Source organism: Lepidothrix coronata, unplaced genomic scaffold (genome assembly GCF_001604755.1).
Source record: "Lepidothrix coronata isolate B3197 unplaced genomic scaffold, Lepidothrix_coronata-1.0 Scaffold125, whole genome shotgun sequence".
In the NCBI taxonomy this organism is placed as follows: domain Eukaryota; kingdom Metazoa; phylum Chordata; class Aves; order Passeriformes; family Pipridae; genus Lepidothrix; species Lepidothrix coronata.
Window position 1 is genome coordinate 962,333 of NW_016690305.1, and position 24,194 is coordinate 986,526.

At 48.2% G+C, this 24,194-nt stretch overlaps 3 protein-coding genes and 1 long non-coding RNA gene across 7 annotated transcripts; 1 reads left to right on the top strand and 3 right to left on the bottom strand.

The window, feature by feature from the left end:
• Positions 1-3: 3 nt before the first annotated feature.
• RNF168 (ring finger protein 168) lies at positions 4-8,346 on the bottom strand. 2 transcript variants are annotated; one of them, XM_017826367.1, is made up of 8 exons: positions 8,108-8,346; positions 7,742-7,805; positions 6,817-7,160; positions 5,657-5,733; positions 4,296-4,475; positions 3,482-3,606; positions 3,103-3,190; positions 4-2,587 (listed from the first exon to the last, which is right to left on the bottom strand). In XM_017826367.1, exons 3-8 carry the CDS (start codon positions 7,115-7,117, stop codon positions 1,520-1,522), a joined length of 1,839 nt encoding a protein of 612 aa, XP_017681856.1. In that variant the 5' UTR covers positions 7,118-7,160; positions 7,742-7,805; positions 8,108-8,346; the 3' UTR covers positions 4-1,519. The 2 variants fall into 2 exon arrangements, with proteins under 2 accessions (XP_017681856.1, XP_017681855.1); XM_017826366.1 differs by having other exon boundaries at positions 7,535-7,805; positions 8,108-8,345.
• Positions 8,347-11,184: 2,838 nt separating this feature from the next.
• LOC108502913 lies at positions 11,185-12,830 on the bottom strand. Its single transcript, XR_001876658.1, has 2 exons — positions 12,612-12,830; positions 11,185-11,388 (listed from the first exon to the last, which is right to left on the bottom strand). It is a non-coding gene; the product is annotated as an uncharacterized LOC108502913 (long non-coding RNA).
• An 860-nt stretch (positions 12,831-13,690) lies between these two features.
• On the bottom strand, positions 13,691-18,875 carry WDR53 (WD repeat domain 53). Of its 3 annotated transcripts, none has more exons than XM_017826291.1 (3): positions 18,829-18,875; positions 17,407-17,898; positions 13,691-14,950 (listed from the first exon to the last, which is right to left on the bottom strand). In XM_017826291.1, the coding sequence occupies exons 2-3, from the start codon at positions 17,881-17,883 to the stop codon at positions 14,363-14,365; spliced, it is 1,065 nt and encodes a 354-aa protein (XP_017681780.1). In that variant the 5' UTR covers positions 17,884-17,898; positions 18,829-18,875; the 3' UTR covers positions 13,691-14,362. The 3 variants fall into 3 exon arrangements, with proteins under 3 accessions (XP_017681780.1, XP_017681779.1, XP_017681781.1); XM_017826290.1 differs by having other exon boundaries at positions 18,824-18,875; XM_017826292.1 differs by lacking the exon at positions 18,829-18,875 and adding an exon at positions 18,611-18,639.
• Positions 18,876-18,926: 51 nt separating this feature from the next.
• FBXO45 (F-box protein 45) lies at positions 18,927-24,161 on the top strand. Its single transcript, XM_017826293.1, has 3 exons — positions 18,927-19,287; positions 19,605-19,961; positions 21,651-24,161. The coding sequence occupies exons 1-3, from the start codon at positions 19,024-19,026 to the stop codon at positions 21,834-21,836; spliced, it is 807 nt and encodes a 268-aa protein (XP_017681782.1). The 5' UTR covers positions 18,927-19,023; the 3' UTR covers positions 21,837-24,161.
• Positions 24,162-24,194: the final 33 nt, after the last annotated feature.

A 24,194-nucleotide genomic window follows, 5' to 3' on the forward strand; every position in this document is an offset into this window, starting at 1 on the left:
CAATCAGAACAGACCATTTATTTATGAGAAGCCCACCATTGATAGAGACATACAGGCAGAGGGAAACAAAAAACCCAACAAGTCAGATTTTTGGCTTGGTGTGCCGGTCATGCTTTCCATAAAATTTGGGCTTCCTTGAAAATTAAACCATCAGAAGATACTGATTTGAAGTATTTTGTTACAAGTTTCCCAAAACAGAATTAAAGTCATCAGTAGGGTTAAAAAAAATGGACAAATCTCAAACAATTGCTGACTTTGGTGACTAACACCCTTCAGCACTTACAGATGGTGCTTGGCTCCATTTTAAACATGAACAGTGCAAAAGCAGCTCCAAAGAAGCAAAGAAAAGCCAAAATATGGCTTCATAAAACAACATATAAAACAACTGGCAGGAAAACTTCCTCTGTGGAGTAGGAGCTGGTCAACTCTTCACCAGCCTCAACTTCCTACATGCCTCAGCACCCCCAGGTCTAAATTACAATTTATTTTAAGTTCTTTTAGTTTTAAACCCAGTGGGAACAGTATTTGGTAGTGCCTCTAATAATGGAGGGGAACAGTTACAGCCAGGCAGGGCAGTTACGTGAATCTTTAATTGCAGTTACATCATTACTGACAACTCCAGTTTTCAGTTGCTTTTCCCCTTTTGGTTTAACTTTCTCCATCATAACTGGCTTCTGGACTGTTTGGTTTTTTTAATATTATGTGGTTTTAATCAGACTCAAACCAGTTTGAGTATGAAAATTAAACGGCACCAAATACAGGTAACACTGTTATAGAGGAATAAAGTTGCAGAACATTAGCAGTAAGAAAACAAAAGTATGTTGTTCCTAACAATAAGGAAAATGGGATCTGCAGGAGGGACCTCTCTGAATAGAGGTGAATACAAGCCCATAGCCTTGGCATCCATGAAAGATCCTTGGCTTTGGCAGCGGAAGAATGACCTGTTTCTTCCCTCTTTATCCAAGGGAGGGGTTAGCATATGAGAGGGAAAGAGAGGCTGTCTGGTTCCACTTGTGTAAACGGGCTGCAATTCCAGAAACAGCCAAAATTTCAGTGACATGCTTCAATTTACAGAGCAGTGGTTGTGCTGAGGGTTGAGCCTTGCAGCTGGCAGCCAGCTGGGAACACAGACTCGTTCTTTGCTTGCTTCCTCCACGGAATGTGCATCCTTTCCGTAAAAGACTCTGGATTCTCATTTTAAATTATCCTTGTTTTTGAACACTACTGGTATTCACATTCCAAGCCACGTAAACCCAAGCGCTAGCAAATGAGAAACGCTGTGAGTCCTGCAAGAAGTGCTGCAAGTGCTGGAAAATAACACTCAGGAAAAGAGCGATTAAGAAATGTTCAAGTCTGGGGGCGTACACTGCTAAAACTCAGAACCCACAGCACCGCTGCCCAAAGCGATTCCCCTCCAAACCAACAACTCGGAACTGCTTAAGGAAGCTTTGCCTAACGCGGGAGAACATCCCCACGGTTCCCATTCCCAGTCTACCACGTGTCCGTGGGCTCTGCTGATCTACTCTGCAACAGGGCTTTTAAACATCTGCAGGATCGTCTTTTGCTTGTTCTTAGGCAGTGAGCAAATATCGGTTTTGTCACTGGTATTGACCACACAATTCAGAACCTTTCCCTCCTTGATGCCGGGGGATTTCACCCGGACCTTGGTAGGCGACTGCCAGTTTTCATTGCAGGAACCTTTCCGAGTCTTGTAGTGATTGGTTTCAGCCTGTTTTTTTGATCCCTTTGAGTCTTTGGCCACCTTGGAACTTCCCCTTTTAGCAGCAGAGTCTTTCAGAGACTGAGGTGGTTTGGTGCGAAGCAGATACTCGTCTGGAGAACCCTTCTGCCGGTTGAGTGTCCTTTCCTCCTTGTCCAGCTCCTTTTGTAGCTGCAGAGCCAGGAGCCTGTCCTGCTCCTCCTGCCTACGCCTTTCATAGAACTCCTGCTCAAAGGCTCTTTGTGTTTGCAAGCTGAAATCATTAATCTGCACCCCTTCGACTTCCACACTTTCTGAATAGGTTCTTCTCCTCTTGTCAAGCACCCCTGAGTCAGTCACGGCATCAGCTGGGGCCTCCAGCAGCTTCCTTTTGGGAGTCTCCTTAGTGTTCTGCAGCCCCTCTGGTTCCTTTTCATCTGAGTGTGCAGCCACCTTCCCCAGACCACATCCTGCACTCTGCCTGTCAGACATCATGGAATTCATCCCTGACTGAACAGAGGTACAAGTCTGAGGAGAGTTTTCAATGTTTATGCTTTCTACACATGTTAAACTGCCACTGTTTGTCTCAATTTCATCATCTCTTCCTTTGGATCTACAAAGAGCTGTTCCAGACCCTTCCCCTTCTGTGGCTTCATGAAGTGCACCTGGAACTCCATCTCCTAAACAATTTGGTCCTGGTGTTTTTTCCTGGTTGACAGTAGTGGTTTCACCTGAAGCTGAGGCACTGAAATAGTTCATGCATGATTCCAAAAACAAATCCTTAGCATCAGAGTCTTTATTTACGCTGGTCAGCTGTGGAGACAGGGTCGGCATTTTTTCTTGCTCATCCTGCAATGCAGAACAGCTGCCTTCATTGCTCTTGGTCTCCTGAAGAACAGGGAGAGACCACCAAGAAAGTAAATTTATTAAAAGCCCACGGGTGTGAATAAATGCCAACCTCACTTCTCATAGCTGCACTGCCCCAAACTGCTCTGGGAGAGCAACTTGGATACTTCTCTTTTTTAAAAAATACCTAACTGTTTAATAATCATGAAAATACTTAAAACAACTCCAGAAGCCCAGCTAAAAGGACTAGAAACCACAACTGCAGCGTTTTCCTCTTATCAGTGACTCAAACCAACCATTCAGGCCTGCTCACGTTCTTTTGAGGCCTACCAGGAACAATCAGACAGGCAGACATGGAAAGATGTAAATCAGGGTGTGCCCCCCCTCCAGTAGGCTCCAGAACTGGGAATTGTGGATATTGAGGGTAGCTTAAAAAGGGTGAGAGAACCTGCCCAGCGCTGATGGGCAAGGGGAATAGAGGATGGAATGCTACAGGCAAAGGGAAAATATCCCATAATTACCAACACTGAGATTCATAACAAAATGATTCCAGTTACCACTGAGCCAGGGCTGCTCCTGCTCCTTCCTGTGCTACTACAGAAGGATGCTGGTCCCGACGTAACATGATGCTTCGGAGATAGGTACCTTACAGGAAAAAATAAAAGTACACCCTTTTAAACATTTTTTTCCTTGAATTGTCAGCCCTTTGCATTAATCAAGATCTTCAGGTTCGTTCTGACAAACCAAAACAACAAGAAGGGCAAGTGTTTCCCTTCTTCTTATATGAGGAGATGTAACCTTCAGCACTTCACACATTTGTCCCCAATTATCCAGGGAAGTTGCCCTGCAGGATTCCAAGGAAGCAAATGGAGCAGAGGGACACTATACGAAGAAACAGATCAATAATTCAATTCAAGAAACACTTGAATCCCTTACTTCTGAATGTCTCCAGCGTTGCTTGGTTTGTTCTTTGCCTTGCACAAGTGCGCTGGGGATGTCTGAGGCGAGAGGCTGTGTGCTGGTGACGGGCTGCTGAGCACGTGTCCCTCGGAATCCTCATTCTTCCATGGCAAGTAAAAACAGTGTTATATAAAACAGAACACAGACCAGAGAAACCCCCAGAGAACTACTTTGGTTTTGCTGCACAATTAGTTATTTTTGCCCAAAGAATTCTAGAACTGTAAGTAACAGATAGTTCTATGGAATAAGAAAAGCTACACGTTCCATACACTTTCCTGGATCTAGTATTGAGGGACAGGAGGATTTGCTCAAATAAGTACACAGCTTTCCTCACGGGGTAGAAAAACTCCAACTAACCAAAACAAATTAATAAAACAAAAAAAAAACAACCAAAAGATAACGTAAATTTTCGCTGTGTGTTCTTTTTTTCCAGTACAGGTTACAGACGTTATTTTGTTCCAAAGAAGGATTTCTAAAATCATGGAGAAAAGGAAGTTTTCAGGAGAAAACCAATGTTTTAAAATGTTTCACAATGAACACATGCAGCACATGTGCTGGATGCTGGATTTCAAGTGTGTATTACACAGGCAGAAATGTTTGGGGTTTTTGACCCTCCCGCTGGTTTTTCAAAAACTAATGGTCAACCAAGGCTCTGAAGTACTGGGGGCTGACAACAGCTTCCAACTACAACTAAAATAAATTCAAATTATTCCAAATTTTAGCTTTATCTCTGAGAAGTTGCTAGCACTGTATCACTGCTTTCTGCTGTCCCCCCTCGACCCTAACTCACCAGACTGTTACTGAGCTGCCAGGCCAGCTCTTCATCTTGCTTCAGCTGTTTCTCCATCTCCCTCCGCCTCTGTTCTGCCAACCTGTTCTCCTCCTCCTCCTCCTCTGCCAGCAGCCTCTGGATGAATTCCTCGCTCGCCTTGTTCTCCTCCTGTTCGTGCACTCGCCTCTCGGCCTCCACCTACAACAGAAGGGTTTGAAAACCCGCCTGGTTACAGCTGCAGGACCACACTCTGCACCAGAACCTCTGAGCTGACGCTCCTTAAACGCGAACCAGCCGCTGGTCACAAAAACCAGAACCAGCATTTAACTGCACGAGTCTCCAAAGGTGTAAATCACCCTGATACCGTGTGCAGGGCCTTGGGTTTGACCACAGCCTTTTGGTTTCTGCCAGATTACACCATTAGTCTTGCTCACCTGCAAGGTTAAACTCCATTCCTCACCTTTTCACACAAAAACTAAGATCTCCAATACATGGACCTACAGAGAAACTGGGATTAAGATTCTTTCTAAGGCTGGATGGCAGCTATTCCACAGCGTTTGCTCAACTTGCTTATGTCATTGTATCATCACATACCCCAGTGAGAGCACAGCTCTTCTAGAAGAGTCCTGCTCTCCTGAAATGCACAAAACCCAAAGCAGCAGGCCAAGAATTTTGCATCTGCCTTCCTTACGGCAGATACCCACTGAGAGATCAGTTACCAACAACTCCACGAGGACAGCAAAGTACTTCAAGACTGAATAAATCTTTCTTTACTGGGTAAGGGAATTTGGAAATTACCTCCAGTCCTCTGCTTCACTCACACACTCCCCCCGCTCCTGTAACCACCAGCAAGGGGCTGTCAGGGAAAGGAGCATTCTTGCATATTTTCCAACTATAAATCTTAATACTAGTGTGTCTGAATTGGAAGAGGGATCCTTAAATAGGCAAAACTGAAACTTCTTAAAAATATTTTCTTCTGATTTTCAAATGACTGGAGGCAGCAGAATAAGAAGAAAGAAAACGCTGTATTCATCCAATTGTGGTCTGTAAGGCAAGCATAAAACCAAAGCCCAAACAGTTCCAAATTTTTACATTTGCTACTTTTAAGTGCATTGACTGAGAGGTGAGGTAGGAGGTACAGATCAAGAAAACTTGAGAAATGTCACCTCGTGTCAAACACAAGGAAATCTCTCTTCTTCCATAAATTTAATCCATCCTTCAGGAGTGACCAGTATGTTCTTGCAGTTGCTATGTGCTTTAAAGTATCTTTATCACTAAATACCATAACAGCTGTTTGTGGGAACAATTCATATAACTGGGAGCAATTCAAGTAACTGGATCCAAAGTATTTTTACTTTTAAATGTAGTTTTAGACTTACCTTGCTAATCTCTGCTTCATATTCCTGCCTCAGCTCCCCAGGCTTGCTCAGCTGGTGCTGTGGTTTGGGGACACAGACTAATGGATAGGAAAAAACCAAAGTAAGGAACAAAAGCAAGATCACGACAGTCAGCAACTATTTTAACAACAGATGACTTCCACACCCTGTCACAGGAATGATTTGACTGAAATCAAGTGCTGTGATAAAAAAAAAAATAAAAGCACTTTGTGTTACAAAGGAATAAAATTCACACAGTAGAAAAGCACAGTGTCACAGAGTGGCAGGAACAGGCTGTGATTTCCAAGCACTGTATATAAAGTAAATATGATGGAATAGGTTGCCCAGAGGAGCTGTGGCTGCCCCATCCCTGGAAGTGTTCAAGGCCAGGTTGGACGGGCCTTGGAGCAACCTGGGATAGCGGAAGGTGTCCCTGCTCATGGCAGGGGGTGGAATGAGATGAGCTTTAAGGTTCCTCCCAACCCAAACCACTCTATGATTCATCCTGTGTTGGTACACTGACCATAGCATGTGTTTTTCACTCGTTGTGATTAAAAACACCTCATAACACTGCACGTGGAACAAGGTGCCATAGAGCCAACCTACCAACAAGCCTCCCCCAAGGGAGCTTGCAACGTAATAAACCCCAAAATGCTTCTTCAAAAAGTCAGTCAGATTTCACTTCCTTCTCTCTGGCACTACAATTTCAGGCTCAGACACTCTTGCATTGACCAAACCCCTGGAATCTCTAACCAAACTAATAGACTTAAAAAACTTCTGACCACTTCACTTACTTGACAGTGATAAAGAAACACACCCGCACACCCAAACACTGCTTGCAAGATACTACAGCTGAAAATGAGCAATAAGAACTGGTGCTTTTGCAAGGCCAGGCAGCTACACACTAGCACTCTGTGCCAAAGGCATGAACAAATACCCACTGCCATGACCTGACAATATCATTTTTACTCTCTGTACTACAAACGAAAGAGGCACTGCCCAACTCTTCCCTGCCCCTTTCGCAGGAGAGCTCTGCCTCTGCCTTGCCCAGCAGTAACACACCTGCCTGCCCACAGCTCTTCATTTCCCAACATCCAAAGTCCACCCGCAGTAACTACTGTGGCAAAGCAAAGACATCCCAGGACAAGTGACGTTTCACTTACTTTCCTCGTCCAGGTCCTGTCCGTTAATCCTCCTCTCGCACTCCTCCGGGTAGTTCTTCTGAATCTTCTCCCAGAGGTCCCAGTTAACAAGGGTATTTCTTCGGGCATTGTACCGTGCCCAAGAAGAGACTCGACGCCGACAAAAAGGGCAAGAAAGACTGGCCTTTTCCACTGTCAGCTGGAAGCAGGAATTACAGAGGGTATGGCTGCACGGCAGCGTGACGGGCTCCACGAAGATCTCCATGCAAATTTGGCAGAGGCAGTCAGACAAGGAAAGTGGGGCCTTGGATTTCGTTGACATACTGACTCGGGGTAGACGAACAAGACTAAGACAACATCAGGGCCTGAAAGCAAAGTCAAACGTTTAGGTTCCTTATGGGAAGTAAAATAAAACAGATAATGTTTTACAACAACTTTAAGAAAACGTTAGTGGATTGAGAAGCCTGTCTAAGTGGTTGCTTTTGCTCAGGATTCTAGACAGATTCTAGATGAAGATTCAAGTCTTTCCAAAACTCATGGAAAAATTGTACCAGGCTTTCCTACTGCAGTGTCCTGTGAGCTGTAACAGGTGCTTTGGGGATGGCAAACCAGTGGTGAGGCGAGAGGGGGAAAGGAGGTGAGAGTTCTTCCAGCCACTTCTATTACTCCACTTCTCTCTCAGCCCTCTCTGTCTATGCTATGCTATGACAAGCTATGCTGGATATGTTATCCCAGTTACCTTAACCTTCCATTTGCTCAATTTTTCAGTACATCCATGTCCTTCAAAAGCTGCTTTTGGCACAGACTTGCTTCCAGCACATTCTTAAGGTGAAATACATCATCAGGGCAGAGCAGCTTCTTTCTCGTTCATTTGCTTGCACAAGCTGAGACCAAAAAGCAAAAATACTTTTTTCCTATGATAAATGAAGAATTAAGACTTCAGCACCTTCTTGTATGACTTGAAACAATGGGGATCATCTGGCTCCTCACAGGATTTTTCCACTTGGCCTCTGTGGGAGAGAAAATAAGACACATGCAGCAGAAAGAATAAAAACACCGATTTATAAGCTACGAGCCTCTTAAACAGGCAGCCACAGGAGGTCCTTGAGAGAAAGGCTGCGATTCCCCCACACAGAACTCGCCATGGCGACAAACACGCTTAAAGGCGGGTTTTACTACCACCGCTGTTTTTTATTGATTAGAAAATTAACCCCCGGGGGCGCGGGTGCTCAGAGATAGGGGCTCTCCCCCCCGCGCCCCGGCCCCGCTCAGCCCCGGCCCCTCAGGGCTCCCTCGAGCGCTCGGCACCCACCGCTGCGGCTCCGCCACAGGCCCCGCAATGGCGGCCGCGCCCCGCCCCTCACGGAGCCCTTCCCGCCGTCCTGCTGAGGGAACCGGCTCCTCCTCCTCCTCCTTCTTCCCCTCCTCCGCCGCCGAGCCTGCTGGGAGGTAGAGCCCGCGGGCCCTGCGTGGAGAGCTGGGATTCCCTGCGGCGATACAAGTGAGGGTTAACGGCTCCCCGCTGCCAGAGCGCGGGGTGAGGCAGGACATCGGGAGGCGATCCTTCCCCGCTGCCGGGAGAAGCGCCGTGCCCTCAGGGGCTGGGGACGGCCCTGGGCGCGCTCACCTGCCCTCGGGAGCCCAGGGCGCGTCCCGCCGCAGGTCCCGCTCCAGCACCTCCGCCTGCAGGTCGAAGCGCAGCTGCAGCCCCTGCAGGCTGCGGTCCAGAGCCGCGAACCGATCCTCCAGGGCATGCAGCCTGCCTTCCACCCTGGGGGGTGCGAGACGAGGGGAAGGGAATTTCAGGAGGATTTGGGGCTTTCTGCCGCGGCATTGCGCGGCGAACGGCTCCAGACCCCAAGCTGTGAGAACATAATGCCGCTAAAAATCACGTTTTGTTGTGTTTTTTTTTTTTTTTTTCTTCACGCCCCATGTCTTTTTGGCCCTTTCCTGGTGTGGAGGTCTTACAACCTCTAAAAACAGCTGCAAAATCAGTGTGGACATGTATTTGCACGTCTCAACCATTTGCATTATTAGTGGCACAGTTTTGTTTTTTTTTTCTCTAATACGTTTTGAGGTGATTTTTGCTTTTATTTGTAGTATCGTGATGTTTTGAATCATTTTTATTGGATGCCTTCTCATTTCTCCTCGGAGTAAGAATGATGCAAATAATAAAAAACCCACCCGCAGTGTTTTTCTTCTCCCATCAGCTCGTCCTGTTCTGGTTCTCCCTTTTATAGGACTGTTCTTCCACGGAACAGCTCTGTGATAAAAACTGCTTCATAGCTTTTATTTATTAACTGCTTTTCATTACTTGGTATCTGTTGTATTTTTCCTTACTTAAAATCGTAAATTGTAAGACCAAAGAAGAGGTTTTGAGTTTTGAGCTATTCCACTCCACTTTTTGCTGAAGAAAACTGCCAAATTTAAGAGAATTTGCTGTATTTAGGGAGAAACTACAAGGCAATGCAAGTATTTATGCTTTGAGCCCATTTCTTTGCTGGAGAGACAGGCTGTGCTGGGCTTTTGTCCCCCCAGGTGGTTTTTGGAAAGATAGTTTTCTCCACGTTTTCCTCTGTTATCTGATTGGCACAAGGCATGTTCTTGAGAGTCCCGAGGATCTCAAAGCTATCAAGATATAAATCCTTCAAAGTTCCTTCCTAAATACTGAACAACTGTCTCACTACTATGTAAGCAATATGTGGTTTATTAGTAGAGCATCAGCTACTTCTTAGAGAATTTTTTGCGATTTTTCTTTCTGTTTTACTGGCAGAACTTCAGACTATATTAGCTAAACAGAAACTGCACCATTGCTAATTTTTTTTACAGAGAAGACCCTGCGTTTTTTCCTTTAGCTTCTCTTTTTCCACCCCCAGCTTGCCCTACTGCTTCTGTTACTATTATTGTATTGTTCTAATGTTCAGGGAATGGAGCTCTGAATTGTTAACTACTTGTGTTAAACACTGTATTCAGGTCTTTTGCCTTGTTTGTTGTGGCACTATTATGCGTATCTTTGGCTTTTTTTGTACCAAAATACACAGCAGCTTTCAGGTGGTGACGTTAAAAAATAAAAAACCCAAACGAAACCCTCCGAACGAACAAATTAATTTTATACTGTATGAACAGCAGATTAGATAATTTACCCATAGTTTTCCATTCTTTCACAAGTCCTCCAAGGTATTTTAAAGCCAGTTGTTGTAAGAGAAGGACCAAGAATGCCATTTTTTCCCTAACAGTAGCTCCCCCCTCTCCCTGCCTGCCTCTTCTCCTGCCACCTCCTTCTCCAAGGCCTACTTTGGGTTCTGTCTGCAGTTGACCTGAGCGACGAAAAAATAAAAAGACATCAACCGTGGCACATTTTACTAAGTACCCCAGACCTTAATTCATTGTCTGGCCACTTGAGCACATCCTCGTCTAAGGATTTTCTGTTGTTTCCTGAGGCTACGAGACTTCCTTTGCATCCCCGAGGAAGTTCATCTTCCTGCGGCAGGACTCCTCTTGCCTCAGCAAGAATCTGGGGACTAAACCCGAACTTTAATCGGAAAATTGGGTTTGTGCGATGTACAAATGCAGAGTTGAGAAGAAGTGGAAGGGTTGATGTGTCATAAGGGGATCGAGTCCCTCAGCACAGAGGAGCAAGTGGATAAACTGAGGTGTGAATGAGTTTTAGAGGAGGGGGTGTCAGAAAATCAGTGTCCTGGGGGAGATACTCGCCGGTGAATTGCTCCCTGTTTTGCAGCTTTTTATCATGGTAAATAAGCTTCCTCGTGGCCCATTCTCGGCCCTTCTCCTCTACAAATAAAGTTATCGAAGATCTCATCACTCGTGCTACTGTCAGTGCAGTAGTTTGTTTCTCAGTAGCCTTTTAGTCCAATGCTTTAGCAGTTGACCATTTTTGTCTCTCCAGCACTTTTTTTGGGGGGTATATTGCCCGGCTGTAAATTAATCTTATGTATCTTTAAGCACCTGTAACAAACATTTCAGCCTTTGCTAATTTGGGGTCTAAAAACATCAGTTACACGTCTCCTACAGCTTTTAGTGAATTCTGATACACTCAGTGCTGCTGCCTCTTGATCCAAGTTTAGAACAAAACAAGGAAGGACAGATTAAACCTCCTGCTTTCATTTCAATCATGACCTCTGAACACTTTTCCTTTAGTGTGAGTGAAGTTACCACTGAGTCAGTGACCTCTGACTCTGGCTAGTGTACACACAAACCACATCCCCATTCTTTACCAGAAAGCTATTTAAAATTCCCCTCTCTCTCTTATTAGCACACAGAACATACTTGGAAGCTATGCAGTAAAAGCACCAGCATTCCCACTTCTCTGAAAGTGTGGTTGTATGGGTAACCTTAGTTCTGCTATTCAGGCATTTACAGAAAATGACATTTTAGAGCTGTCACGTGGGTTTTATTTTCCAGGCCAGTGCAGCCTCCAAGCTCTCCCTGTTCACTCACTCAGACACTTCTTCAAGAAGTTTACCACAGATGTAATTTTCACTTTTTTCTTTCAGGAGTAGTTCCAGTGTTTCTCCCTTGGGTCAGGTCTCTAGTATCTATTTTTGTGGTCACCACTGTTTGGAGTCATAAAAGCTGAGGGAGGGGACCCTGTTAGTATCTCGAGGAGAGGAGCAGTTTCTTTCCAAGTCTGTCAGCTGTCAGTCTGTCAACACCTAATGGTTCATTTCCTAAACAGAAGTACTGCATCCCATTGGCTGTGATACTCTCGATAGTGATCGTTTTTACTGCAGGTAAATCACACTGTATGTGTGACAGCTGAGTTGGCTTAAAAATGTCTTGATACTGTAAAGGCAACACATCATAGAATCACAGAATGGTTCGGGTTGGAAGGGACATTAAAGATCATTCCCTTCCACCCCCTGACATGGGCAGGGACACCTTCCACTAGCCCAGGTTGCTCCAAGCCCTGTCCAGCCTGGCCTTGGACACTTCCAGGGATGGGCCAGCCACAGCTGCTCTGGGCAACCTGTGCCAGGGCCTCACCACCCTCACAGTAATATGAAAGCCCAGAGGTGAAAATCCACTGGGAGGGAACAGTATCCTGCCTGTCTCTAACTGCTGACAATTCCAGACCCGTTTTTGACTCTTTTCTCCTGAAGATCCGTGCTCATGGTCTATATCTGATCTGAGCCTCTGTCCCCCCGCAGCTGAGCCGAGCACACAGAGCGGTGCCAGCAGGGGCAGCTGGGGCTGGATTGTTTTACAGGAAGCCAGTGGACCTGTTGGTCACGTTCCTCTGCCGAGGGCAGGCTTTGGCAATGGAGGGTGAATCAGCGTCACCTATGTCCTGATCCCGCAGCAACACTGATTTGCTTTCTTTAAACTTACAAGAAAGGTCATTCTTGTTTGTTTTTTTTTTTGCTAATGATAACCATTTACTCCCGATCTTTGAATCCTCCAGACTCTGAGGCATTTTCCGAAATTTGGTAATTCATCCCAAATCTCCCATTAACAACAGCAAACCTGAACTTCCTGTGGGTTATAAATCAGCTGGCAACACCTCATCCAGCTGCAGGCCTTGGCTGGTGGAGCCACTGCCCAAATCCTGCAGCAAACAGCCAGGATGGCAGCCACGGAACTGACCACCACCATGGAGCTGGTGGCTCCGTCCCTCCTCCCTCCCCAGTGAGTGAAGAAGTCAGACTGCTCATGAACCGCCCCCTCCCCATATACCCACGATGTGTGTGTCCACCCCGTTCCCCAGGGATGTTTCCAGGGAAGCACAGGTTGCCATGCTCACGGGTTGCCTGGTCTCCTGCCCCAGCCCTCCCGGTCCCTTCCAGTGCTGCTCAGACCTGTTCAGCGTCTCATTCAGGGAGCGGAGGGAGATGCTGCCTTTAGCCATCTTGCTGGAGAACACCAAGAGGAGAAATAAAAGCTGGAGTGGGCTTGCTCCTCTCTCCTGAAGCCGGCAGCAACAGCAGGGACAGGGGATCCGGGTCCTGCAGGAGGTTGTTTGTTCCAAGGCTTTTTATAGCCCGTATATCCAAATATAGGTCATGGATGCACCAGCACATGCTCATGGATATATCACACACTGAACCACGCACCTGAACCCCTTCCTCTGCCCCACTGACCACGTGTCTGCACACACAAACTAATTCAGAGGTGACACACAAGGAGGAAATTACACTGTTCTGTTTTTTATTTTCCGCTGTGTTTTGGCTTCATTTTGCTGTGGTGCCCACCAGCTCATGTCCTGGGCCAAAGTCTCCTGCTGGGGAAGGCTGCACAAGCAGATTGCCTTTGGCTTCTTTAATTAAAAATGGTATGATGGTAAAATCAGATTTGGATGAGAATGAGCTGTGTTTGTTTGCAGGGAGCTGCTTTGAGCTAAACCAAGACAGTTGGAATCTCTTCTATAAAGGATGGAGAGCCAGCACTGCCAGCTAATAATTATCAGGAGCTGGGTATGCAAGAAAAAGACCTGGAAATTTTTCCATAATAGTAATATGGGTGTGGTAACAGCCCAGCTGGTGAAAAAGGCAGCACAAACTCCCCATCAGTGCAGCAGGTCCTCAGCCAGCACTAGGAATTCAGTTCTGTGACAGGTAAAGGACAGGCTGGGGAGAAAAAAACCCTCTTTTTTCAATTATTTGCCCATTCCATGGGAAATCCAGCACGAACTGAACGTGTCAAGAGCTGCAGCATTCCCACTTAGTTCTTCCTACCTTCAATTTGCAAATGAAGAGATGCTTCTAGCAAGCCAAGTTCTGCTCACTGTGTTTCCAAAGCTTTGGGAAGACGAAGTATTTAGGTAAGGAGAAGCCATGCCTTTGGCCATTCATATTCCCCCTGTGACAGGGGTATAATACACTTTTTGACACAATTTTGTGTGAGTTTGGCAATATTAGAGTGAGTCTAAGCACAAGGGAACAGTGAGAGAGAAGGCATTTATTTAAGTGTAATAGTTCTTTTTCCCTGGGATAAACAACTGACAGCTGAGCCATCAAACAGGTGTTAACAGTTCCCCTGCTCCCTCCTTTACTGCAGCGTGAGCAAAACCAATTGGCAACAACAGGGAACCTCATTTTATTTACTCATTAATTGATGCTTCTCTAGTCTTACATGCAGATGCTGACAGAATGATGGAAAATAGATTCCACAACAGCTGGTTTAAGCCAACTGGGCTACAGCTTCATGGGGAGAGTCACACAGAGCACTGCAACAGTGCAAACCCCACAGAGCACAGCCAGCGACAGCCCTGTCACTGCTCAGCACCCTCACTCAGCATTGGGGTGTCCCCTCAGTGCTGAATTCCTCTTCCAGCCTTAATTACATCAGCTTAGTCATGGACTGATACCCCCTAAATGTAAAGACCCGTTTCACTTAATTCAAGCAGCAAACTGCCAACCCTGCAGGAGATGGCAGCTGTGGACACAAGAGCCACAGAGAACCAGCACGAGGCCAGGGACACCAGGAGTGCACAGCAAATCCCTTCCCCTTCCAAGGGACATGGGGGTTCACCAGCCAGGTCACTGTCAGTGGATGTAACTGGCTCCGAGAAGTGGTTCTGCCCCCCCAATGTCTGTAAACACCTGGGTATTTACAGTCCTGGCAAGGGATACACCGACACAGAGCTGCTCTGGTCAGCAACCAACACCCTCCTGGAGCCTTTGATCTCTGCGCACGAGAGCCAGTTCACCTTCTCTCCGTGCTCGATGGTGAGCTTTGGCACAACTCCAGCCTGTTCACCTGAGGACACTTTGTTGAGCTTCCCATTTTTCCTGCCGGAAGCAGGTGCTTGGGCCTTCCTCCTCTGCAGAGATTTTGCTGGACTTTTCTGCTGCTTCCCAACCTCGCTGCCGACATCCCAGAGCAGGACTTTCCCGTCGTTTCCTCCAGACAACAACCAGTACGCCTCTGGCATAAAGAGGACCTGGGAGACTCCCAAGCTGTGCCCCTGGAACTCCAGCTCACGTTCAAACTTGACACCAGTGACTCGGAATATTCTGACTTTACCGTCCTGAGCTCCGCAGCCAAAGACGTTTCCGCAGGAGGCGACGGACAGGGAATGTGCGAGCGGCGGGTTGAAGAACTGCCCGGCTGACTGTGGGCTGTCGTCCTCCAGGCCACACTCCTGCAGGTTTGTGGTCCACAAGGGGCGAGCTTTCTGCAGGTTCCACAGCATGACCTGGAAAAAACCGGGACGAATCAATGATTTGTCCATTTCACACAAAATCAGATCTTCAGCAGTAAAAATAAACCACCACACTTCTTGTTCTAGCAGAGCAAAGGCTGTGCATGAGTGCAAGAGGTGTAGGGTGTGTGGTGAGGAGGGGCTGAAGATGCCCTGATAAATATGGCACATCTTTCCAGCCTGGTCTCCAAACCCCCACCGCCACACTCTGCAGTCAGTGACTCAGACCTTTAGACCACGAAGGGGATGCAAACACTGCTCTAAAAGCCTCTGCATTTATCTCAGCAATAGCAATCCTGACGTACTGCACATCAATTATTGAGAAGGAGGGACATGGAAACACTCGCAGTGAATAGAGATCAGTACCATTCTGGATTTTTGTCTCTGCTACGCACTTGCCCTAAAATCCTCCATGAATGTGTCTGAAAAATGGGACAGCAAAACGCAAACAGCAGTTTAGGCTCTCATTTTTAAACAGGTGTATTTGTGTTCCTTTTTATATCCAGTGAGTAGATCTGGTTTGTGCTATCGAGTAGGGTGTGCTTTTCCTGAAGAGATGGGGGGAGGTTGTGCTTTTAGTCTTGCTTTTCAAATGCCACCCCACCCCCAAGCCCCCTCTGAAGTGATAACTGTGCCTTCACACGAATCCCTGGTCTCATACAGCAGTTCAAGCACTACAGATTTATACTGAGCCAATTAAAAATAATTCTCTCAAGACTTTCATAGGATATGAATTGACAATAAGCATTTTCAAGGCCAACAGAGCCAGAAGCACAGCTCAGTCTAATGCAGCACTGGTGTGCTGTTTGCTTCATAAAGCTAAGCTTTAATTTGTTGTTGATAAAAATATTCCTTCGGCAGTCAATCACCAGTAGTAATCACCAGCAGTAATCACCAGAAGTCTTTAAATTTGGGCCACAAAGGAGCTGTCACCCTGGCTCTGCGTTTCTGGAATCCAAGTCACGCTAAAACATCTGCAACACATCATTTCCTGTCACCTTCCTGTTTCAGTGACTGCTCTTGCTGCTGCATTAAAACTACTTTGCTATGGATGAAAGGGAAAACTTTCCACAACAACTGTGATTTGTAAATCAGAGAGGCTGGGTGATGCTTACAGAAAATACTCCTTTTTCCATCACGGACAGCACTGCAACAGCCTGATAAATCCATCAACTGCTGACGGGTTTCCTGCAGACTAAGTATTTTCTGTCCTCGTGGCATTTTCCCTGCTTCCTTGGAACTCCTGAAAGAACTGCACCAACCTAAATTTCAGTTCTTACCAGCCACGGCTTCCCCAAGGGTTTGACATGTGAATCCAGAACATGTTTGGATGCTCGTGGAGCTCGTAACTTGTCCAAAGACATGCTGCAGCACAGCATTCCAGAGCTCTGCAGCTCAGCTCCCCTTTGGGAAATGATGCATCTTAAAGGCAGCCTCAATGCAGAAAAATGCTCTTTTCACTATATAAAAACACACTAATGAATTCCAACTCTTTCGGGATATTGACTTTCACCTAAAACCCAGCTTGCTGAGCTACAATAAAAGAAACTAATACTAAAAAGTCACAAAAAAAAATAACCAGCTCACTTGCACCTAGTGGTATATAAATGATGACAGTTCTGATAAAAAGCTTCCAGGCTTGTGAATCTGCATTTTAGGGTCCTGAGTTAAGCCAGCTAAGGCACCGAGCATTTACTCCTCTCAGACTAGATCTATCATCAGGAATTTAATGTGGAAAATTACCATTTATCCTAACTACCAGCATGTATTTGCTCTAATGGGTTTGAGATGTGCTTCGGTTTCAAGAACACAGAGTGAAACTGTTCAGTGCTGTCAAACAAACTTCACCCTGACACGCTGGAACCACAGAAACCTTTGAGAAGTGACAGTTTCCATCTCGGGCTAAACCAGGAATGTGGTCAGATCTCAACCACTGGAAAGAAATTACTGAAAAACATTTGTTCTGGGTGGCAGGCTCTGAACTTAACTCCTAGCATGGTTCTTCTCAGAATGCAAAGGACAGAGTTTCCTCTTGACGAGGACAGAGAAGTGTAAAAGGCAAAGAACATTTCATGCTTCCAAGAGATCAATCAGAACAAAGGATGAGTTGTAAAAATGACTTGTCCTTACAGTGATATGCTCCACTTGGAAAGACGTTGTAGTAAAGGAGCTTTGCACTGTATTCTGATTTCCTCCCACCCCGCTCACTTTTGGATTGTAAATATTGAGGAAGATAAAAACAGGGAGAGGAACTGCTGAGTAGAAAATGGCACAAACAGCCTTGACACTTGGTTTTTGGGCCAAAACTACTTTTGAATAGTGATGGAACTTCCCAATGACTGCAGGCTGGACACCTTCACTTTCAGTGAAAGTCTGTGGGTGCCTCACTACGACAGGTGGGTTATTACTGTTTCACTTCACTAATAACCATCTACGTGTATGCAAATCACCTGCATGTCCAGTCCACAGGAAACCAGGCTTTGAGGCCGCTGAGGCCGGAAGGCAACAGAGGAGCAGATGTTGGAGTGTCTCAGGGACCGTATGGCTTTCTTGCTTTCCAAGTCCACAACCTTTATGGCCCCCGAGTCATCTGCCGCGGCCAGGAAGCTGTCAGTGTCGTTCAGGGAGAGGCAGTTGATCTCCTCCTCGTTCACGTGGAAGCGCTCCAGGGGCTCCTGGAGGGCCCGGACATCCAGCACGCTGATGGTTTCTCCGTGGGAGGTGTACAGGGTGCTGGGGCGGCGGGCAGAGAACACCACGGAGGTCACGTCCTCCTCCCCCGGGAGCCGGAGCTGTCCCGCTGGAGAGCCTCCCCCATCCCACAGCGCCAGCTCCCCGCGCTCCGCGCCGGACACCACCAGCCCCTCTGCGCTCACAGTCAGGCACAGCACAGAGGAGGAATGTCCACCAGTCCATTTGACTGCCATGCTTTGGGGACACCTCTGAAACAAACAAAAAAAACCCCTGAATTGAGCTGGTTGTTGGTCACATTACAGCAAAAACTTATCAAGAAACAGGATCATCCTGCAAAGTACTTGAAACTTCAGTGTCCAGGTAAAGCAGGCATAGCTCAGTACCCACGTAGAGCTTTGGCTCCAACAGCAGCAACACCAGGTGCAGGCAGGTCTTCTCCAACCTAAAGGACACAATGATTCTACGGTCCTTTTAAAAGCAGCATTACCAGTTTAAGGCAGGTTAGTTGCAAGGGTTGCAACACGTTTAACTGGGTCTCAGAGCACGCCCATGGAGCTCGCCAAGCTCCCCCTTCCCTGGCGTGACTGCTCACAGCCTGTGCCACAGCACTGCTTACGGGACATCAGCAGAAAATTAGGTGAGGGAGGAGAAAAAAAAAAAAAAAAGAGTGGCACAAAAGCATAATAAGCGTTGGAGGGGCTGGGACGCTGTGGGGAAAGGAGAGTTAATGGCAGGGCAGGACACAGGCAACGTGGGGCTCGTGTGACAGCCCAGAAGCCGCTTCGCTGCCGTCCGTGGGTTTATCGCGTTACTGGGCAATAAACGGCTTATTTTCGTTTGGGGTATTTTTTACCATGTTACGCTTTCCACGTGATTTTTGCCGGGACACGTCTAAAGAGCAGCCAGCACCCATTCAATGCAGCAGTAAAAGTTCAGTCTCAGCGATTAAGTAACACCTACAGCGAGGGCCGACACCTTCCTCTCCCGCGGGCCGCGTGGGGGGGCAGATCCGCGGCCGCCCGCCTGCCCGTCAGCCGCTCCCTCACAACCCTCCGCGCCCGCGGTAGCTGGTCCCGACCGCCCCGAGCCCCCCGCCCCGGCAGGCCCGGTCCTGGGGCCGCCCCCCGCGCCGCCGGGACGGTCCCCGGGGGTTCCGTGGGGTGCGGGTCTCACCTCACCCCGCTCGGCTCGCTCGGCTCCCTCAGCCCCGCTCCCTCCGCGCCGTCGCCGCCCCCGCCCCTCGCGGCCGCCCCGCGCCCGCCGCGCACGCGCGGGGCGGTGCCCGCGGCCGAGATGGCGGCGCCGTGAGGCCTCGGCGGCCCCGGCCCCGCCGACACCGGGCGGGCGAGGGGAGCGCGGGGGGAGGGGGGGCGATGGCGGCGGGGCCCGGGCCCGGCCCCGGGGCGGCGGCGTGGGGAGGGCCGGGCTGGCGGCTGCCGGGGCGGGTGCTGGAGCTCGTGTTCTCGTACCTGGAGCTGCGGGAGCTGCGGAGCTGCGCGCTGGTCTGCAAGCTGTGGCACCGCGTCCTGCACGGCGACGAGAACAGCGAGGTGTGGCGCAGCCTGGCCGCCCGCTGCCTGGCCGAGGAGGCCCTGCGCACCGACATCCTCTGCAACGTGCCCACCTACAAGGGCAAGGTGAGGCCGGGACCCTCGCCCCGCGGGGACACCCCCCAGAGCCGCCCAGCGACCCCCCGGGCTCCTGGGGACACCCCCACAGCCCCTCGGCCCACTCGCCATTGCAAACCAAGCGGGGGCTGGAAAACACTGCAGGGTTTCATGTCGTAGAGCCACAGAGTGGTTTGGCTTGGAAGGGTTGAAAGCCCATCTCGTTTGGGTTGAAAGCTCATCTCGTTCCCGGCCCCTGCCGCGGGCAGGAGGGACACCTTCCACTAGACCAGGCTGCTCCAAGTCCCGTCCATCTCCCCCACCACCCTCCTTTTCTTCTCCGCCAGGTCCGTGCCTTCCACCACGCCTTCAGCACCAACGACTGCTCGAGGAACGTCTACATCAAGAAAAACGGCTTCACGCTGCACCGCAACCCCATCGCGCAGAGCACGGACGGGGCGCGCACCAAGATCGGCTTCAGCGAGGGCCGGCACGCCTGGGAGGTGTGGTGGGAGGGCCCGCTGGGCACCGTGGCCGTCATCGGCATCGCCACCAAGCGCGCGGCCATGCAGTGCCAGGGCTACGTGGCCCTGCTGGGCAGCGACGACCAGAGTTGGGGCTGGAACCTGGTGGACAATAACTTGCTGCATAACGGGGAGGTGAACGGCAGCTTCCCCCAGTGCAATAACGCGCCCAAGTACCAGGTGAGGGTGCTTGGTGCGGGTCTTGTGGGTGCTGGCTGTCCCTCCCCTGTCCTGGCTGTTCCTCGGGTGTCCTGGTTGGCTGCTGAATTGCTTCTAAATGCCCACTTAAGGGTCTCTGTGCCTCCCCTGCAGAAGGCAGATGATTCTGCCTTGTGAGCCCTTTCCCCCTTGGTTTACTGCTTCCACAGGCTACACCTGTCTGGTGTTCAGTGCACCTGACCCTGGGTTGTTTCCACACTTTAATCTCAAACGCTGAGTGTGAAGCGTGTGCCGTGCGTGTCTGCTTAGACACCGTGTTGCTTTTTGGAGTAAAAGCTGAAAAGACTGTTGTAGCCTCGTGAAGCAGTGACTTGCCCCACAGCAAGGTGAGTGTCTGAGCTGTTTTCCCCCTTTGTTGTTGTCTGGCAGGGTGAGCTGAGGTTAGTGCTTAGGTAAGAGTCTTCCTGCAGCAGTGCTGAGTGCTGCGTTTGCTGGCTGGCTGCCTTCCCGTGGGTGACATCCCTTGGCTGGGACGTGATGTTCAGATAACTTCAGGGTATTAAAGAGCAAATGCTATCCCACCTTTTTGTCCTTAGGGAAGTGTTTGTCTTTGTGGTTCTGCCTGCTCACCCAGCTGCGTTTTGACTACTGGGTTTGCTCGTGTTACTGCTTAAACTGGATGCGTTGTCATTTCCATCTCATAATCACAAAATCGTGGAATGGTTTGGGTTGGAAGGGACTCTAAAAATCATCTAGTCCAGCCTCCAGTGCTGTGGCTATTCACTGGCTTATGTTTCACTTGTGAGTGAAGATCTGTGTAGCAACTTGCATCTGATATTCCTAAATTTCATGTGGAAGTTAAAATCAGCAATCCTTTGGCGTATTTTGTGTTTATTAGGACATGTGCAGTGATCTGCTCGTAGAAAACATATTTAAAGGGAAGACAAAAGTGTGTCAGTGTTGGTTGGAAGAAAAATCTGTTGGCTGGAAGAAATCCCCAGCACTGGGGCTGGTTGGAGAAGAGTCAGGAGTTTGTGTGGCGCCTGCTGTGCTTGTGGCTGCCCTCTGGGACTTGTATTGATGTCTGAAATAACCCAGGGAGCTCTGTGCCTGCCTGGATCAGAGTCTCCTGCTGAGATCCGTGTTGGTTTCACTCCTGTGTGTATATACTCTCAGTTTTTCATGGTTATTTTACCTTTTATAGTGGAATTTCCCCCAGCCTTGGTGAGGAAACACCTCTGTCAGCCACAGCACCTGCATATCGGTCTATTCTGGGATTTTTTTGTAGGTGGCACTTGCCTTTCTTAAAAAATGCATTGTCTTTAAAATTGCTCCTCACAAAGGAGAACCTGCTCAGCAATAGCAGCAGCTGAACACCGAGTTCAGGGATCTTGGAGGCCATGGCAAGGTTTCCAGGCACTCTGTGCTCGCTCTCAGTGCTCTCACAGGTTTGTATGAGAAGGATCATGTTTATTATCATAAACAGGTGGTGGGTACAGGCTGCCCTGCTTCAGAGGCACTGGGGATCATGGTGAATTTGAGTGAAATTGGGAAATTCCCATCGTTAAAGCAATCAAGCATGAGAAGCAGGAAAGCCTTGCTTTAAAATTCTCTGCTGTGTTGCACTTTGCATTATTTTTATCTCCATCTGAACACGCTGACTCTTTCTGTGTGTTATTTTTATTCCACTTCTCCCGTCCCTGTTTCCAGATAGGCGAAAGGATCCGAGTTATCCTGGACATGGAAGACAAAACGTTAGCGTTTGAGAGGGGCTATGAGTTCCTGGGAGTTGCCTTCAGAGGACTGCCAAAAGTTTGCCTGTATCCAGCAGTGTCTGCTGTGTATGGTAACACAGAAGTGACTTTGGTCTACCTGGGAAAACCTCTGGATGGATGATGTGGATTGTTTCGTTGGGACGTCAAGATGTGGATGACTGGGAGGAGAAATCTGCATGTTGGTTAGAGGGAAACGTGTATTAGAGGAAAAAAAAAAAACAACAAAAAAGCGTGGGTGTGTGTCCAAGAACCATCGAGGGAACCACACTGGGTTTGGAAACAGAGGACCAGCCATACATCAGGAATTGTGTTACATTTCCTATTTCTACCAGGCCAGAAAAAATCCTCAGGGCTGCAGTTGGTTGAGTGGGAAGCTGACACGTGCATGTTGCAACAGATTTCATTGCTAAGATGGCAGTGTGACCTCAGACATTTCAGAAAGGACTTGAGACAAAACTGCTTGAGGAAATTACTCCGAGATTTGTAAGTGGTGTGTTTTGTGAGAGACTCCCATTTCCAAACTGCTTGTTCCTTCCTTCCTTCCCTCCTCGGGGCCAGCGTGGGGGCCGGAGCAGAGCGGGGCTGCTGGGGGTGTTCCCAATTTTTAATGTACTGAGAGGCAGGGTCTGTGTGACTGCCCTTCTCCAGTGTAACGACACAACACGTGGGCAGCTATTTTTAAGTGTATTTTAAGGGTTGTATATACAGAACACGTTGAAAAGAACAGTTAAAAGAAAGGGTTTGCCTTTATTCTAACTGGAACATAATTTCTTAAAGGGAAAAAAAAATCACCCCACTCAGTGACATCAGAACACACACCTGGGGCAGGTGTCCAGCGTTCCTGTCAGTGCCCTTCTGTTGTATCCTAATGTGTTTTGGGATGCTCTTGTGGAGTATGGTGCTACTTTGGGTCGTTTCCTGTGACAGTTTCCATGGCTTCTGTGACAGGCTTGTCCTCTGTAAGAAACACAACACGTCTCCTTTCACCAAACTTGCACTCCCCTTGGGAAAGGAAGGCTCGGCACAGCGCTGAGCTTGCCTTCCTTTCCACGTCAAACCCACCAACTTTTAAAAGCATTCTTACATTTTCTAATCACTGCTGCAAAGTGTTTCGAGGTAACGAGGAAGGAGCATTCACTTTCTGCATCCAGACCTTGTTCTTGGCTTAAATGGCTTTATAACACCTTAAGGCTTGGCTGAACCTTTCTTTAATTAAATAAAATCCCCCCAGTACCCGAATATTCACCTGCCCAGGAGGAGTAAAACTCTCACCAGCCCTTTGATGGGGATTCTGGATCATGTTCAATGTTGGGGCTCTTCACTTGCACCGGTTTTCTCAAAGCCAGGTACAGACCCTCAGGTGTGTCCATGTGCTGGTATGTGCAGGCTGGGAAACTTCCAGGTGTAGTGAGGAGGGGCCCCCTGGTGAAACCACTTTGCTCTGAGGCTGGAAGGTCTGTAGGGAGCCCCAGAAGGGCTCTCTCGTGGGGCAGTAAAGCTGTGAGTCCCATGACTGGTTTCGTGCTGGTTGGCATTTCCCAGAGCTGCCTGAGCTGTTTCAGAGCTACTTTTCAGAGAGGGAGAAGGAGAAGGAAATGTTTATACAACCTCTTTTTTTTTGCTTTTCTTGCACTGGAGAATGCCAGTTGCTTAATGTCAGACACTGGCAACTCTCTGAGCATGGCAGAGGGAGGAATTCCCCTTAGCCTGTTGCTCATCCCCCCCAGTTCCTCAAGGAGAGCAGTGCAAGGAGGTGAGTGAGGCTTTGCCCTTGGAGTGCTTTTTGCCTGGTAGGTCACCAGGTTCTGCACTGGAACTGTGTGAGTCATTACCATTTAAAGGATTTTAAAGTATTTATTTGTTTTGTGTGTTCATTGCTGGAAGGCACTGTCCAGGTCTGTCCTCCTCCTGCCTCAGCCAGTATGGGCCCTGAGCGATGGAGGTGTTTTAGGTGGTGGTGAGAGCAGCTGAATAAAGGCTGTGGGATGGGCATCCCAGTGCCTCCAGGACAAATCTGTTACAAAGCTTTGATTGTACTGGACTGTATCTGCAGAGCAGAACCATGGGGTGTGGAGTTGGGGATAAAGGAAACAAAACCCTGTCCAATTTGGGAAAATAAATAGTCCCCGGGATGAATGTATTCTCAGTGCAGTCCTGAAAGACGTGACCTCTGTGCTTGTCCATGATCCAGTTAGAGGCAAGGAAACCCTGAGAACTTCCGAGGAGTTTTAATCACCAATTCAGATTGAGTTCCATTCTTCAGACTGCGTCTTACCCTCCAAATAATTTCCCTCTAAATAATTTCCCTCTAAATCAGAAATGCTGAAAGTCGAACATTCCTTAAGGGTGGGTTTGGGTGGACTCACTTATGTAAGATTATAACTTATTCCTGGAGACCAATGCTGGCTGTACAAAATATTAAAATAAACTCTGCTACCATTCAGAAGGATGTGTCGGTGTGGATTGTTGGAATGGCACC

Coding starts and splice junctions, on each gene's coding strand:
- FBXO45 (XM_017826293.1), top strand. CDS start 19,024: ATGGCGGCGGGGCCCGGGCCCGGCCCCGGGGCGGCGGCGTGGGGAGGG. Junction 19,288..19,604: donor TGCCCACCTACAAGGGCAAG/GTGAGGCCGGGA, acceptor CTTCTCCGCCAG/GTCCGTGCCTTCCACCACGC. Junction 19,962..21,650: donor ATAACGCGCCCAAGTACCAG/GTGAGGGTGCTT, acceptor CCCTGTTTCCAG/ATAGGCGAAAGGATCCGAGT.
- WDR53 (XM_017826291.1), bottom strand. CDS start 17,883: ATGGCAGTCAAATGGACTGGTGGACATTCCTCCTCTGTGCTGTGCCTG. Junction 14,951..17,406: donor CCTGTGGACTGGACATGCAG/GTGATTTGCATA, acceptor GGTTTTTTCCAG/GTCATGCTGTGGAACCTGCA.
- RNF168 (XM_017826367.1), bottom strand. CDS start 7,117: ATGTCAACGAAATCCAAGGCCCCACTTTCCTTGTCTGACTGCCTCTGC. Junction 5,734..6,816: donor ACAGGACCTGGACGAGGAAA/GTAAGTGAAACG, acceptor CCTATCCATTAG/TCTGTGTCCCCAAACCACAG. Junction 4,476..5,656: donor ATGAAGCAGAGATTAGCAAG/GTAAGTCTAAAA, acceptor CTTCTGTTGTAG/GTGGAGGCCGAGAGGCGAGT.